At 39.7% G+C, this 16,577-nt stretch overlaps 1 protein-coding gene across 2 annotated transcripts in view; it reads right to left on the bottom strand.

Annotated features, from left to right (window-relative positions):
* Nucleotides 1–13,183: 13,183 nt before the first annotated feature.
* Nucleotides 13,184–16,577, bottom strand: part of TOR1AIP1 (torsin 1A interacting protein 1) — a 35,824-nt gene continuing 32,430 nt past the window's right edge. For both annotated transcript variants that reach the window (XM_045877232.3, XM_045877231.3), the window contains one exon: nucleotides 13,184–15,745. In XM_045877232.3, coding sequence (XP_045733188.1) covers nucleotides 14,961–15,745 — 785 coding nt within the window. In that variant the 3' untranslated portion in view covers nucleotides 13,184–14,960. The remainder of the gene's footprint in view (nucleotides 15,746–16,577) is intronic.

Below are 16,577 nucleotides of genomic sequence, written 5' to 3'. Positions count from 1 at the left end.
AAGATTTCACTGGAATCTGCCCACGAAGATGTTCTATTTCAAACAGCAAGTATTACACTATGCAACCACAGTTTGAATCATCTGTTGAACAATGGACAGATAATGAACTGCCAGAGATAAAGACTCTTTCAGAGGAGACATGGAGCAAAATACTCTGGGCTTTACAGTATTTTCAGATATTAGAACCTTTGCCAATTTTATAGAATTGGCATTGGCAGAGATTTTAAATGTCTAGTTGCATGTACATTCGAGTTAGGAAAATCAGAACCGCAGCTTGCCTTTGTTATTAGAAAGGTATTCTTTCTAACAGAGCTTCAAATCTTTTTGCCAGGTTTTATCTCTAGAGAGAGGTGTAAATTTCACCAGATAATGAAGTGATTCTGTCAGTCACTATGTTTCCCTAAATTGTATCTATTATATGTTTATGGTTTATAAGATATGGTTTAATATTTCACTTAAAAAGTAGATATTATGGGGACACCTGGCTGGCTCAGTCAGTAGAGCATGTGACTCTTGATCTCAGGGTTGCAGTTTTGAGCCCCACGTTGGGTGTAGAGATTACTTAAAAATAATTTTTTTAAAGTAGATAATATGATGGGATAGAATGTAGTATGATGGTTAAGAACGTAGGTTCTGGAGTCATGGTCTGAGTTCAAATTCTACCTCCAAAGTATAACTTTGTGTCTTTGTTTTCTCATCTATAACAGGGAGATAGTAATAGTATGTACTTCCATACACTATGAAAATTAAATGAGATACCATATGCATGATGCGGGTCATGGTGCTTAGCATAAGTGCTCAGAAAGCGTTAGCTATCATTCACTCCATTTATACACTAAGTTTAGAGTGTGGCACAGGTTGGGGTCTCTGAAAAGCAGACTCAGACAAAATTTAGCGTGCTGGATATTTACTAGGGAATGTCCTTGGTATGAACACCTATGGAGAGGAGGCGGAGGAAGCAGGATGCGGTTGAAGCAGGATGCGGTTGAGGGGGGCGTCACACTATGATACAGGTCCTATAGCCTCAGCTAACTCCATGGGAAAACTTTGGAGTGCAAATGGTCTGCCCAAATTGCACTGTGTTGGGCTGAGAAGCTCGAGCCTTTACATTCTCTTTATCGGTCGTTGGATGCGTACCACTCTCCTGCTAACCTGGCATGACCTTGGGCAAAATGATCCCCTGCAGCTAAAGTAATCCACGAAGTGGCTGATGGTGAAGGCTGTTCACTGACTGCACACCCAACATTGGGTGCAACACAGCCTTCCTTTAAGGGATTCTAGGTGGTACATCTTTGTGTTCAACACAGGATACTCTGTGCTGCACTTGGAAAAGAATCTCAACCAATTACAATCGCTTGAATAAAAGTGAGGTCTTTAAGGATGGAAGTGGGATAGTGAAGCTGAACAAGCCATGGAAAGATGGGAGAAAGAGGTCTCTATGTGTGACAGCTTTCTCATTCTTTATAATTCCCCAGATTTTTAGAGAGGGTGGATTCTGGTTCACTGGAAGACCTTTAATGAACTGCGAAGGGTTGGGGTTTGTAGTGGTGGTGGAATCTAGGAAAAAGCCCAAGTACTCTGCATAATAAGGGTTGCTTAGGAAGGTGGAAATAGAAGCCAGCCAGTTGATGTCACACAGAAGAGAGGAGAATTAATAGTAACAATTAAGTGAACAAAAATGGCTAACATTGTACTCTTTGGTGTCCTCAGCACTTTCTAAGTGCTCTGCATAGATCAACTGACTTAATCCTCACAACCACACTATAAGATAGTATTTACATTATTTTCCCCATTTTAGAGATGAGAAAACTGAGTCAGAGAGAAGTTAAGTAATTTGCCAATGTCATTGAGTGAGAAAGGTGTAGAATTGGGATTTGGACTCAGGTAGTCAGACTCCAGACTCCAGACTGTAGGGGGTGTGCTCTTGGTCCAACTTTCCCCTCTGTTTCTGTGCAATTACCAATGTTTCTGATGCAGACTCTTTCTCAGCAATTCAAAGAGGTGCCATTTTGCATCAAGACTGAGAGAGGGCAAACAGAGGCTGTGTGGTCTGTAGGGACAGCTAACACCTAGGCTACATATAGGTATTTCAAAAAATTCAACTGCGAGTCCACACTGCAGGTCTGTAGTTCCAGAAGCAGGAGTGTGAGTCAACAGGTAAGACTGCGTGATGACTGTCTCACCCTTCTCAAAATTCTTCAGACTCTCAGTGTGTGCAGTATTGGATTCCACAAAGCTGGGCAAGGAGGAAAGAAAGAGGTTTAAAGGAGAGCCACAAATAACCTACAAAATGGAAAAATACTCCAACCTGTATAGAACCTGAATAGATTGGGGGAAATACCATATTTAGGGGTTCTAGAAACTATGTACATAGTGGTTGACAATAGATGTTTTAAAGCCAGACTACCTAAATTCAAAACTGCCTAAATTCAAATTTCTGCTTCCCCACTTTTTCCTTGGGTATTCTTGAGCGTCACTTTACCTTTCTGTGTTTCAGCTTCCTATTAAATTGGGATAACAATACTACCTCACAGGGCTATCATGAGACTTGAACTTGTTAATACATGTGAGGCACTTGAAACGGTGTTTGGAGCTTTAATAAACTTAGTAAGTAGCTGACAAAAAATAGGAAAGGGTGACAGACAACTTAATCCATATTCAAATATGAAGATCTTTATGTAGATCTTTTCCATCTATATGGTAGACAAAATGCGAGGAAGTCCACTTAAACTATGAGAGATTGAGAGATTTTTAAAAAATTGCCCATCAAGAATAACTACTGAGTCAATGTTCTCTGTAAGGAGCTGCATAACATGGAGAAGATTCTCAAGTTAGCCTAAGAATGGTACTCTCTAAAATTGGGGTGGAGGGGGGACAAACTTAAGAAATAAAATTTGAATCAGGTACATAGTCTCCTACCACTACACTTGCCCAAGACACAGTTTGAAAACTAAAGAAAGCTCAGTGTTCTTTTGAGGGACTTATATAACAAATTAATAACAGCCATTATATATTAAGATAGTACCTGAGGTTTTGGTAACTGTTCTCTTTTTTCAGCATAAAAAACGCAGAAGCAACGGGAAGAAATCAGAACACATTTGTAGCGGAGCCACATCAAGGACTTCCTTAGGTCAAATTTCTCTAGACAGAGCCATGATCAAGACCCAGATTTTAAAATTTTAATAGTGTTTCCATCATTTTATTTCATTTTTTAAAGTGAAAATGAAATGAAATAACCAGCATCATGTCATATAAAGGTCTTTATAAATTTGAAGATATATTTTTGATCCAAACTTTTATTTTTAAGCAATATTACAAAAAAAATAAAATGAGTATATTCTGAGAAAAATATTTAGATATATACTGAATTGTGGTCTTATAGAATATATTCTATATTAAAAAATATATAGTGTATATAAAACAGCCAATGAGTTTATCCTGCTATACATTCCTTTCAGTGTGATTACTCAGTGTGCATTCTTTTTCTTCCCCCCCCCGGCGTGCTGACAGTGTTTTTTTTTTTTTTTTTAATTTTTTTATTATGTTAATCCCCATACATTACATCATTAGTTTTAGATGTAGTGTTCCATGATTCATTGTTTTTGCATAACACCCAGTGCTCCATGCAGAATGTGCCCTCCTCAATACCCACCACCAGGCTAACCCATCCTCCCACCCCCCTCCCCTCTAGAACCCTCAGTTTGTTTTTCAGAGTCCATTGTCTCTCATGGTTCGTCTACCCCTCCGATTTCCCCCCCTTCATCCTTCCCCTCCTGCTACCTTCTTCTTCTTCTTTTTTTTTTTTCTTAACATATATTGCATTATTTGTTTCAGAGGTACAGATCTGAGATTCAACAGTCTTGCACAATTCACAGCGCTTACCAGAGCACATACCCTCCCCAGTGTCTATCACCCAGTCACCCTATCCCTCCCACCCCACCCCCCACTCCAGCAACCCTCAGTTTGTTTCCTGAGATTAAGAATTCCTCCTATCAGTGAGGTCATATGATCCATGTCTTTCTCTGTTTGACTTATTTCGCTCAACATAATACCCTCCAGTTCCATCCACATCGTTGCAAATGGCAAGATCTCATTCCTTTTGATGGCTGCATAATATTCCATTGTATCTATATACCACATCTTCTTTATCCATTCATCTGTCGATGGACATCTTGGCTCTTTCCACAGTTTGGCTATTGTGGACATTGCTGCTATAAACATCGGGGTGCACGTACCCTTTCGGATCCCTACTTTTGTATCTTTGGGGTAAATACCCAGTAGTGCAATTGCTGGATCATAAGGTAGCTCTATTTTCAACTTTTTGAGGAACCTCCATACTGTTTTCCAGAATGGCTGCACCAGCTTGCATTCCCACCAACAGTGTAGGAGGGTTCCCCTTTTTCCGCATCCCCGCCAACATCTGTCGTTTCCTGACTTGTTAATTTTAGCCATTCTGACTGGTGTGAGGTGGTATCTCATTGAGGTTTTGATTTGGATTTCCCTGATGCCAAGCGATATTGAGCACTTTTTCATGTGTCTGTTGGCCATTTGGATGTCTTCTTTGGAAAAATGTCTATTCATGTCTTCTGCCCATTTCTTGATTGGATTCTTTGTTCTTTGGGTGTTGAGTTTGATGAGTTCTTTATACATTTTGGATACTAGCCCTTTATCTGATATGTCATTTGCAAATACCTTCTCCCATTCTGTCGGTTGTCTTTTGGTTTTGTTGACTGTTTCCTTTGCTTTGCAAAAGCTTTTTATCTTGATGAAGTCCCAATAGTTCATTTTTGCCCTTGCTTCCCTTGCCTTTGGCGATGTTTTTAGGAAGAAGTTGCTGTGGCTGAGGTCGAAGAGGTTGCTGCCTGTGTTCTCCTTTAGGATTTTGATGGACTCCTGTCTCACATTGAGGTCTTTCAACCATTTTGAGTCTATTTTTGTGTGTGGTGTAAGGAAATGGTCCAGTTTCATTCTTCTGCATGTGGCTATCCAATTTTCCCAACACCATTTGTTGAAGAGACTGTCTTTTTTCCACTGGACATTCTTTCCTGCTTTGTCGAAGATTAGTTGACCATAGAGTTGAGGGTCCATTTCTGGGCTCTCTATTCTGTTCCATTGATCTATGTGTCTGTTTTTGTGCCAGTACCATACTGTCTTGATGATGACAGCTTTGTAATAGAGCTTGAAGTCCGGAATTGTGATGCCACCAGCGTTGCCTTTCTTTTTCAATATTCCTCTGGCTATGCGGGGTCTTTTCTGGTTCCATACAAATTTTAGGATTATTTGTTCCATTTCTTTGAAAAAAGTGGATGGTATTTTGATGGGGATTGCATTGAATGTGTAGATTGCTCTAGGTAGCATTGACATCTTCACAATATTTGTTCTTCCAATCCATGAGCATGGAACGTTTTTCCATTTCTTTGTGTCTTCCTCAATTTCTTTCATGAGTATTTTATAGTTTTCTGAGTACAGATCCTTTGCCTCTTTGGTTAGGCTTATTCCTAGGTATCTTACGGTTTTGGGTGCAATTGTAAATGGGATCGACTCCTTAATTTCTCTTTCTTCTGTCTTGTTGTTGGTGTATAGGAATGCCACTGATTTCTGTGCATTGATTTTATATCCTGCCACTTTACTGAATTCCTGTATGAGTTCTAGCAGTTTTGGGGTGGAGTCTTTGGGGTTTTCCACATAAAGTATCATATCATCTGCAAAGAGTGAGAGTTGGACTTCTTCTTTGCCAATTTGGATGCCTTTGATTTCTTTTTGTTGTCTGATTGCTGTGGCTAGGACTTCCAATACTATGTTGAATAGCAGTGGTGATAGTGGACATCCCTGCCGTGTTCCTGACCTTAGGGGGAAAGCTCTCAGTTTTTCCCCATTGAGAATGATATTCGCTGTAGGTTTTTCATAGATGGCTTTTATGATATTGAGGTATGTACCCTCTATGCCTATACTCTGAAGAGTTTTGATCAAGAAAGGGTGCTGTACTTTGTCAAATGCTTTTTCTGCATCTATTGAGAGGATCATATGATTCTTGTTCTTTCTTTTGTTAATGTATTATATCACGTTGATTGATTTGCAGATGTTGAACCAACCTTGCAGCCCAGGGATAAATCCCACTTGGTCGTGGTGAATAATCCTTTTAATGTACTGTTGTATCCTATTGGCTAGCATTTTGGTGAGAATTTTTGCATCCACGTTCATCAAGGATATTAGTCTGTAATTCTCCTTTTGGATGGGGTCTTTGTCTGGTTTTGGGATCAAGGTAATGGTGGCCTCATAAAACGAGTTTGGAAGTTTTCCTTCCATTTCTATTTTTTGGAACAGTTTCAGAAGAATAGGTATTAATTCTTCTTGAAATGTTTGGTAGAATTCCCCTGGGAAGCCATCTGGCCCTGGGCTTTTGTTTTTTGGGAGATTTTTGATGACTGCTTCAATTTCCTTAGTGGTTATAGGTCTGTTCAGGTTTTCTATTTCTTCCTGGTTCAGTTTTGGTAGTTGATACATCTCTAGGAATGCATCCATTTCTTCCAAGTTATCTAATTTGCTGCCATAGAGTTGCTCATAATATGTTCTTATAATTGTTTGTATTTCTTTGGTGTTGGTTGTGATCTCTCCTCTTTCATTCATGATTTTGTTGATTTGGGTCATTTCTCTCTTCTTTTTGATAAGTCTGGCCAGGGGTTTATCAATCTTGTTAATTCTTTCAAAGAACCAGCTCCTAGTTTTGTTGATCTGTTCTACTGTTCTTTTAGTTTCTATTTCATTGATTTCTGCTCTGATCTTTATTATTTCTCTTCTCCTGCTGGGTTTAGGCTTTATTTGCTGTTTTTTCTCCAGCTCCTTTAGGTGTAGGGTTAGGTTGTGTACTTGAGACCTTTCTTGTTTCTTGAGAAAGGCTTGTATTGCTATATACTTTCCTCTTAGGACTGCCTTTGCTGCATCCCAAAGATTTTGAATAGTTGTGTTTTCATTGGTTTCCATGAGTTTTTTTAGTTCTTCTTTAATTTCCTGGTTGACCCATTCATTCTTCAGTAGGATGCTCTTTAGCCTCCATGTATTTGAGTTCTTTCCGACTTTCCTCTTGTGATTGAGTTCTAGTTTCAAAGCACTGTGGTCTGAAAATAGGCAGGGAATGATCCCAATCTTTTGGTACTGGTTGAGACCCGATTTATGACCTAGGATGTGATCGATTCTGGAGAATGTTCCATGGGCACTAGAGAAGAATGTGTATTCCGTTGCTTTGGAATGGAATGTTCTGAATATATATGTGAAGTCCATTTGGTCCAGTGTGTCATTTAAAGTCTTTATTTCCTTGTTTATCTTTTGCTTAGACGATCTGTCCATTTCAGTGAGAGAGGTGTTAAAGTCCCCCACTATTATTGTACTGTTGTCGATGTGTTTCTTTGGTTTTGTTATTAATTGCCTTATATAATTGGCTGCTCCCATGTTAGGGACATAGATATTTACAACTGTTAGATCTTCTTGTTGGATAGACCCTTTAAGTAGGATATAGTGTCCTTCCTCATCTCTTATTACGTCTTTGGTTTAAAATCTAATTTGTCTGATATAAGGATTGCCACCCCAGCTTTCTTTTGATGTCCATTAGCATGGTAAATGGTTTTCCACCCCCTCACTTTCAATCTGGGGGTGTCTTTGGGTCTAAAATGAGTCTCTTGCAGACAGCATATCGATGGGTCTTGTTTTTTAATCCAATCTGATAGCCTGTGTCTTTTGATTGGGGCATTTAGCCCATTTACATTCAGGGTAACTATTGAAAGATATGAATTTGGTGCCATTGTATTGCCTGTAAGGTGACTGTTACTGTATATTGTCTGTGTTCCTTTCTGGTCTATGTTGCTTTTAGGGTCTCTCTGCTTAGAGGACCCTTTTCAAGATGTCTTGTAGGGCTGGTTTTGTGTTTGCAAATTCCTTTAGTTTTTGTTTGTCCTGGAAGATTTTTATCTCTCCTTCAATTTTCAATGACAGCCTAGCTGGATATAGTATTCTTGGCTGCATATTTTTCTCATTTAGTGCTCTGAATATATCCTGCCAGTCCTTTCTGGCCTGCCAGGTCTCTGTGGATAGGTCTGTTGCCAATCTAATGTTTCTACCATTGTAGGTTACAGATCTCTTCTCCCGAGCTGCTTTCAGGATTTTCTCTTTGTCTCTGAGACTCGAAAGTTTTACTATTAGATGTCGGGGTGTTGACCTATTTTTATTGATTTTGAGAGGGGTTATCTGTGCTTCCTGGATTTTGATGCCTGTTTCCTTCCCCAAATTAGGGAAGTTCTCTGCTATAATTTGTTCCAATATACCTTCTGCCCCTCTCTCTCTTTCTTCTTCTTCTGGGATCCCAATGATTCTAATGTTGTTTCGTCTTATGGTATCGTTTATCTCTCGAATTCTGCCCTCACGATCCAGTAGTTGTTTATCTCTCTTTTTCTCAGCTTATTTATTTTCCATCATTTGGTCTTCTATATCACTGATTCCCTCTTCTGCCTCATTTATCCTAGCAGTTAGTGCCCCATATTTGATTGCACCTCATTAATAGCCTTTTTGATTTCAACTTGATTAGATTTTAGTTCTTTTACTTCTCCAGAAAGGGTTTCTCTAATAACTTCCATGCTTTTCTCAAGTCCAGCTAGTATCTTTAAAGTGATGATTCTGAACTCTAGATCTGACATCGTACTAATGTCCGTATTGAGTAGGTCCCTGGCAGTCGGTACTACCTCTTGTTCTTTTTGTTGAGGTGATTTTTTCCATCTTGTCATTTTGTGCAGAGGAGAATAGATTAATGAGAGAACAAAATGCTAGCAGGGTAACAACGTCCCCAGAAAATATACTCTAAACAAATCAGAAAAGACCTGAAGCAGTGGGAAAAGAAAGGGAAAGAGAGAAAAAAGAAAAAGATGAAGATAAATAGAAACAAAAACAGAACAAAACAAAACAACAAAAAAACCAGAATGTGATCAAATATGATCAGGCTGGTATATAGATCAGTGCCACATACTAGATTTTGGGTGTATTTTGGTCTGTTAGAAGAAAGTGCCTCCCAAAATTTTAAAGAAAGAAAAACTTATATATGTACAAAAATAAGGGTTGATATGATGAAGGGATGGAATATGACTGTAAAGATGGAAATTATAAAAAATTTTATAAAAGGACTTGATAAGTTGTTTGAAAAAAGAAAGAAGAGGATTTAAAAAAAAGAAAAAAGAAAAAAAAAGGGAGAGAATGTGATCAGGCAGGGGAGTAGGAAAAAACCATATACTAGAGATTTAGGGTATATTTTGATCTGTTAGAAGAAACTATCTCAAAATTTTAAAGAGAGAACAACTTATATATATAAGCTAAAAATATGGGTAACTACTATGAAGGGATAGAATATGACTAAAAATGAAAAATAAAAAAAATTTTTTTTTTTTAAAAAAGGGATTGATAAGATGTTGGTTGAAAAAGGGAAAAAGAAAAATTCAAAAAGAAATAAAAAGACAAAAAAGACAGTTAAAAAAATTAACTTTAAAAGACTAAAGAATCATGGTAAAAAAGCCGTGAATTCTATGTGCAGTAGTCCCCTAGCGCTGGAGTTCTGCCGTTCTCATTGATTGGTAAACTTGGTCTTGGCCGGCTATTCTCGCTGATCTTCTGGGGAGGGGCCTGTTGCCGTGGTTTCCAAATGTCTCTGCCGGAGGCGGAATTGCCCCGCCCTTGCCCCCTCCCAGCTAAGTAATCTGCTCGGGTTTGCTCTTGGGAGCTTTTGTTCCCTGCAAGCTTTCCGTACAGCTTTGGAGGCGGAGAGTGAAAATGTCGACCTCCCAATCTCCGCCCCGGAGGAGCCGAGAACTCGGGGCCCTGCTCCTCAGTGAGCCCCCAGAGAAAAGCCGTCTGTCACTCCCGTCTCCCCGGTCTCCGGCCGCACCCTGTGCTCACCCGGCCTGTGACCGCGCGTTTCTATCTCTGGCACTGACCCCGGGTGCAGTCTCCAAACCCAGCAGATCCCTGCGGTGGGCTCCCCAGCCGCTCCTCCCGGGGGAGGAAGGGGAGTCTCCCCGGATATGCCGCTTGTTGGGTCCCTGCTGGAAGAGCAGTGGCCCGACTGTGATGTGGATCACGGTTTATGGCAGCCTTGAGCTGAGAGCCTGCTCCTCTGCTCCGTCTTTGCGGCTGGCTTCCCTGCTCCGATACCTGGGAGCTCTGCCACACTCAGGCACCTCTAGTGTTTCTGTGACCCCAAGGGTCCTGAGACCACACTGTCCAGCGAGGGTTCCACCCCCCGCTTAGCCACTGGAGCAACGTCCCTCAGCAGAGCCGACTTCTAAAAGTTCCGATTTTGTGCTCCGCGGCTCTATCACTTGCCAGAAGCGGCTGACGCTCCCCCGCCATCTATCCTCCCGAATATCGCCTCGGATTCACTTCTCCGCACGTCCTACCTTCCAGAAAGTGGTCGCTTTTCTGTTCACAGAGTTGTTGCTATTCTTTTCTTCGATCTCCTGTTGAGTTTGTAGGTGTTCAGAATGGTTTGATCCCTATCCAGCTGAATTCCTGAGAGGAGACGAAATCCAGGTCTCCTACTCCTCCGCCATCTTGCTCCGCCCCCCTCAGTGTCTGAAGATGTTTTTAGTTGTCCCTTAACCCTATCTGCCCACTTGTTGGTCTGACTTCAGGAGAATGCCATTCCCCATTCCCACCCCATGGTCTGTGTTAAAGGAGTGACCTAGGCATCTTTGTTTCATTATATATTCTTTTCAGGGATCATCCATACACTGGATTGAGCCAATCAAATTCATCCTCTTGACGTTGTGAAGTCACAAAGGCGAGGTTACTAAGGTGAAGCAAGCCAGAAGTGGAGAGGCAGAGGGAATGGCAGCTGATCTGTCAATCAACAGTCCTCTCGTTCCCAGTCTCTGGTCTTGGAGGCTGAAAGTCTTTCTTACAACACCCACCCACCCCTCCTTTTCTCTTCTGGTTAGACAGGGTGTTTTACAATCAAACAATTCCTGACTAAATACATGTCTATCTACTTCAGACTGCTAAAAGTCAACAAAGACATACAGAGATAAGAGTTTAGTCTACCACTGTGTACTCAGTATTTGGGGGAGAAGATACAGGGGCTAAATTGAATGAAGAGGTATTTTTAGTAGTACAACCCTTTGAAAAGACCTCTACGAGGTATTTTTCCTAATATTCAATTAACCACACGTTGTCATTTCTACCTAAGTATTTTTTCTTATCCGTCTTCTCTCCACACCTATAGCCATCTCTTATTTGGGACTATACTACCCTCTTAGGCAATATGAGATGTAAGGAAACTTGCTTTTTAAAGAAAACTCCAATTCCAGATCTCAGCGTAAAGACCTCGTGGCCTCCCAGTTTTGTCTCTTACCATTCACCTTGCCCTTGGGGATCCCTCACTAATAATCCTTGCTTCTACAAGAAGTAGAAGTGCCAGTATCCCATGGCATCAGTCCTCTACCTTAAATTACTCATAGCACTACTGAATTGAGGTTGAAGTAGTTATATAGCTTTAGAAAAAGGCTCAGGAATAACAGGGAAAAGCAAGTGAAGTACTAAGATGCAACTTCCCTATTTTAGCAAGTGAAGTACTAAGATGCAACTTCCCTATTTTAGCTAGGTAGTGTGTGCAGTTTTTATTCAGCAAGCATTTAAGCAGTCTGTGGTTACCACTGTGCATATACTGATGACAGTCTCTTGCTCTCAAGAGGCATACAGTAGTGCAGAGTGAGCTGACTGCTCTGTCAGGGGGAATATACGATGAATGAGAGCATAAAAGAGAGCACCTAAATCAGTATTGGGGGAAGGAGACTAGTGAAGGTTTCAGTGAAGTTCTGCCTAAAAAACTGAGCCCTGAAGAGAAAACAAGTAAGAATTAGCAAAGCATAAAATTGGGGAAAGGGAGAGGGCAAGAAAGGAGGAAATATTCCAGACGTGTCTAAGAATGGGCAAAAGGCAAGGGTACAATATGTAAACGGTGAGAGGTTGCTGCCTATTTATGCTCAGGTGCAGGCTATCTTCCCTACAATCCCCAAGAACCTGCCTGCAAGCAAACCAGGACTTCTCTGAACCTAGGCCAAAGAGAGAAAGATATTCAAAGCAGGAGTTTCCTTTAAGTCGACGGCAACCTTCTCGGCTTGTTTTCCAGCTCAGGATTTACATCTTCTTTCCAGGTGGCTAATGCCAGTAGAATCCTCTGTAAGATCTTACTCTATGACCTTGATAGAGACAGTATAGCAGAATAGTCCATTATCTGTTCAATAGGACATAAAGGCCACTTTCCAAAGACCTAAGATCAAAGGGAAACTGGATTTTGTATCTTTAGGCATTAACTAATGGCATGAACTATGCAAACAAGTACAGTTCTCTTCATAGAATGAAAATCAAGTTTACTTCCAACCTTTGTTTTGAGAATTGGAGGTTTAGAAAACTTCCCTAAAGATAATATAAGAAAGTCATTAAAGGAAGGGAAGCAAATTAAGTTTCTAGAAATCTGTAAGACCAGTACTGTGTTGTGGTTTTCCCTAGGCCAGTGTTGCCCCCCAAAGTCACAATGTGCCTGATTTCTAGAAACCCTAGCTCCTACTTTCAAGCTGATGACTTATTAAATTTTCCCTTCCAAAAGGGTAATAACATAAACCGAAAATAGAATGTTTTAGGCAGCATCAAAAATACAGATGTTCTCAGGGTGCCTGGGTGGCTCAGTCGGTTAAGCTTCCAATTCTTAATCTCAGCTCAGGTCTTGATCTCAGGGTTCTGAGTTCAAGCCTGACATTGGGCTCCACGCTGGGCATGGAGTCTAGTTAATGAATAGATAAGTACGTACATAAATACATACATACATACATAAATTAAGTATAGATAGATGTTCTTGAGCATACATGCTCAGTGGCAACAAATACTGGTTCTTGGAGGGCAAAAAATCTTACTCTTCTTATGTATAAAGGACAAAAATATAGTCCATAAACAGATATATAGTATATGTGTGGTATTAGAATTTCAAGGGGGTAGACAATTAGTAAAAAAGTTATCTAAAAAGGCTCTTTAGCAAGGTGAGAAGGAAAAATTTGAGAAACACTGCTGTAGATACTTTTGCCAAGTCAGGAAAACCTAAGTTAATCCCAATATAGTGGTAATTCAAATACCAGCATGAAACAGAAAACCATGGTGATTATATTTTTAAACAATGTATTTGTGAAAGGCTCCAGTCCTTTGGCCTTTTTTTCTCTTAGCAGAAGTTACTAAAATTGTTCAAGTGTAAAGAAAACGCTAGGATTAACTGGAAAAAAAAAAAAGGTTTATGAATCATTAAGTTTACAACACAGAGTACAAATCAAGAAAGTAAATTTATTTAAATTACTAAAATAGCTTCTAAAGTCATTTACAGATCAGCTGCTACAATTATTTTTTCCTGAAAGATATAAGTAACATTAATTTCTTTAAAATTATTTTGGTCAGCGAAACACTTAATAAAAACATTTGTTTCTCCATATAATATATGTGTATAAAATAAGCCTTTTCAAAAACTCTTGTTTTAGAATCCTCTATAAATCAGATGGCCTGACTTGTGACAGTCAGGAGCAAATTTCAATAAAGGGTATAAATTTATGAACAGTGGTTTTTCCAGTTGGAAGAAACCAGACCACACTCCACTACCAGGCATGGGATCCTCAAAAGGTAAATCGTAAAGCCAATGACTGCCTCTTTTATTCTAAAAACTGTATTTTCATTTAAAAACAAAACATGGTAGATCCGGAATCTTAAGATTTTAAGGAAAACAACGCAGGCGACAGATTTTGAGAAAGCTCAGTTACAGAAGCAAAGTGACACCTGAAATGCAACAGGAGTACAGGAATGCACAATAGTACATTTCAACATTCTTCACATATGGTCAAGTTCATTTCCTTTTGGCTTGAGGCACTCTTAATAAAATTTATCACGTGCATAGTAAATCTTTACATTTGTCGTAAGAGTGTCATTAAAGGACTTAAGACTGCACGCAGAAAACCAAATCCTTCTTCGACAGTCCAGGACAGACAGTCCTGGCTGACTGATGGTTTACCAATTCCTGCAACTATATTTTCTGAATTCAAAACAAAGGCTTCAGGATATGTCCAAAATAAAATGCTCTGAATTGACCACACCCTTCAGAGTCAAATGAACAAATACGCTAAACCTTGTAATATACATGCTTCAAAATCCTTGGGAGGACCAAAAATTTCTTAAAGGAAAAAAGGACATGTGAAAAACAAACCCCAACAGAATTCACTGAGAATGGAGTTCATATGGCTATGCCTGAGTGACCTAAGTCTCAGTGGCTTATTTTAAATTTCATCTTGAAGACTTTTTTTCTCCCTTTCCTTCCTTATTCCACAATTTCTCTTTTCCCTACCCCCCTTCTCCCGACCTCCAAAAACAAAGGAAAAAAAAATCCAAACACACACTCAGGTGACCTTTCATTACTCTTATTCCTATGAGGGGAAGCTGACTAAGGAACTCGCACCTAAATGATGTAAAAGAGAACAAAATGGGAAAACCCACAGTTGCATTTAGAGAGCTGCCTTACTAATAGCAAACTCTGTGAAAAATCTAACTTAAAAAATTGAGAGGATTCATAGGAAGGAGCCCAATCCCCCCCAACCTGGTCTGGTCATACCATAGCAATAATGTTTCAACCCCGAATCTAAACAGATCCTCTATGGGACTGCATATAATTTATACTCCTCAGAGATCATTAACACAGATCTCAATGGAAACAGGGAAAGGATTCTCTCAAGTAACAGATACTTAGGTTGAATAAATGATTTAGATGTTCTATGTTTAGATAAGAACTTAATTTCCTTTAAAAAGAAACCAGTTCTTTCAAAAAGAGCTCTGAATCCCGTCTCTGGCTAGAAAGTCTGAAAAATTCTCAGAACTTGAGACATGATTTTGTCGTCTGTCACCCTTTATAAGCAGATGCCACTTTTCAGGGCATTTTCAGGTTGGACAGGCAGGACCAAGTGAGAAATACGGCTCCAGAGCCCACTCAACTTGTCTGGGTCCATATGTTTGCTGGAGTTGGGTGTGTCAGAGTTGATGAACTTGACTTTGAGGAAATCTCTCACTTTTTCTTCAATTTCCTTTAGGCCTAGACTGGTTCCCAGTGTCTCTTCCTCCAACAAGACAGTCAGGACTAGGGCTACGTCTTTGAAGGCTGCATTTTCATGGTCACAATATTTGTAGAAGATCAAAGTAGAGCCTGCAGGCAGGGACTCAAAGCGGTGTACCACAGCGGCATTCTGGCCATTCTTGAATCCATTGCTCAGTTCCCAATCTACCTCTTGTTTGACAGTATCACTGTCTTGAGTAGCTTTGCCCGCCCCATCAATCCGGATGGCACGGACGCTCCGGAAAGAAGAGTAGGCGTCAGCAATTTGTTCACTCAGACACCTGAGCACTTCTTCAGCATCCCGAGCAGCGGCGAGCAGCAAGATAGCAGGCTGAGGCCGAGGTTGGGAGCTATTAAGATGTTTTTCCAGGAATGTAAGGCTCCTTTTCCACAGCTTCTCATCTTGACCTTGATACTTAGTCATTAGTTGTCTCATCTGGTTCTGGAACTCTTGAACAGCAGTGGTTTCTACCTCAGGATTACGAGGGAACAAAAAACTCCCAACAGCCAATGAAACTATGAGAATAGATAGCCACCACCACATCTTGATAAAAGATGCACTTTTGGGTTGTCCAGTCACTTCTGCTCAGGACAAAAAAAAAGACAGATTCAAATACCATTTTCTTAGATTCAAGGACAAGTGACTTTTAAAATCAGTATTAATCTTCACAAACATTAGATAAAAGAGGAAGGAATTTAAAGAATGGAGCTGGTAACTTACTTTCTTAAAGAAATGTTCATCACATGTATTTAAGAAAATCTCACACCCATAGGTTTTAGGTGTATTATAAGTATGCATGTGTCTCTTCAATGTCAAAATGATAAAAAGCCTTAGAGCAAAAAGTAGAATTCAAAGATATGAAGTGGCATAAGCAAGTCAGAAATAATATAATTTATAAAGCAAAACTATTATTACTACTGTTAATATGTGGGAGGCAAACAATAATAAAAGTCACTTGATAAAATATTTTTAAATTTAGACACTCAGAATTCATACAGCTTATTACCCAAGGTGGAATGTTTCTGAAGTATGTAAAGGGATTGAAAAAGGATGCACTGTAAGTTGAACATCTTCCATATATTATAATAGCTAGCTGTCCCTTTAATTGCACTGATGCCCACCTTTTGTGGAATGCAAGTTAATACCAGTAAAATTGAGTATGCATTTCATCCCTAATTATTACTGGCAATAATGATACCAATTTACATTTATCTAGTGCTTTTCAGTTTACAAGCACGTTGTCACATACCACTTCATTTAATAGGATAGCAACAATAATACTTTTACACCTTCTATTTTATTTGTACTATGGACCTTTTAGAGCAATAGTTCTCAAAGTGTAATTGCTGGGTACCTCAGGATCCGTCCAAGAGGGTCCTTGAGGTTAAAGCTAGTCTCTTAACACTAGGATGT

Source organism: Mirounga angustirostris, unplaced genomic scaffold (assembly GCF_029215605.1).
Source record: "Mirounga angustirostris isolate CCGP_5_RB_7025 unplaced genomic scaffold, mMirAng1.0.hap1 SCAF_6, whole genome shotgun sequence".
Classification (NCBI taxonomy): Eukaryota; Metazoa; Chordata; class Mammalia; order Carnivora; family Phocidae; genus Mirounga; species Mirounga angustirostris.
The sequence above is the reverse complement of the archived record's forward strand: the minus strand, read 5'-3'. Positions and strand labels throughout refer to the sequence as shown.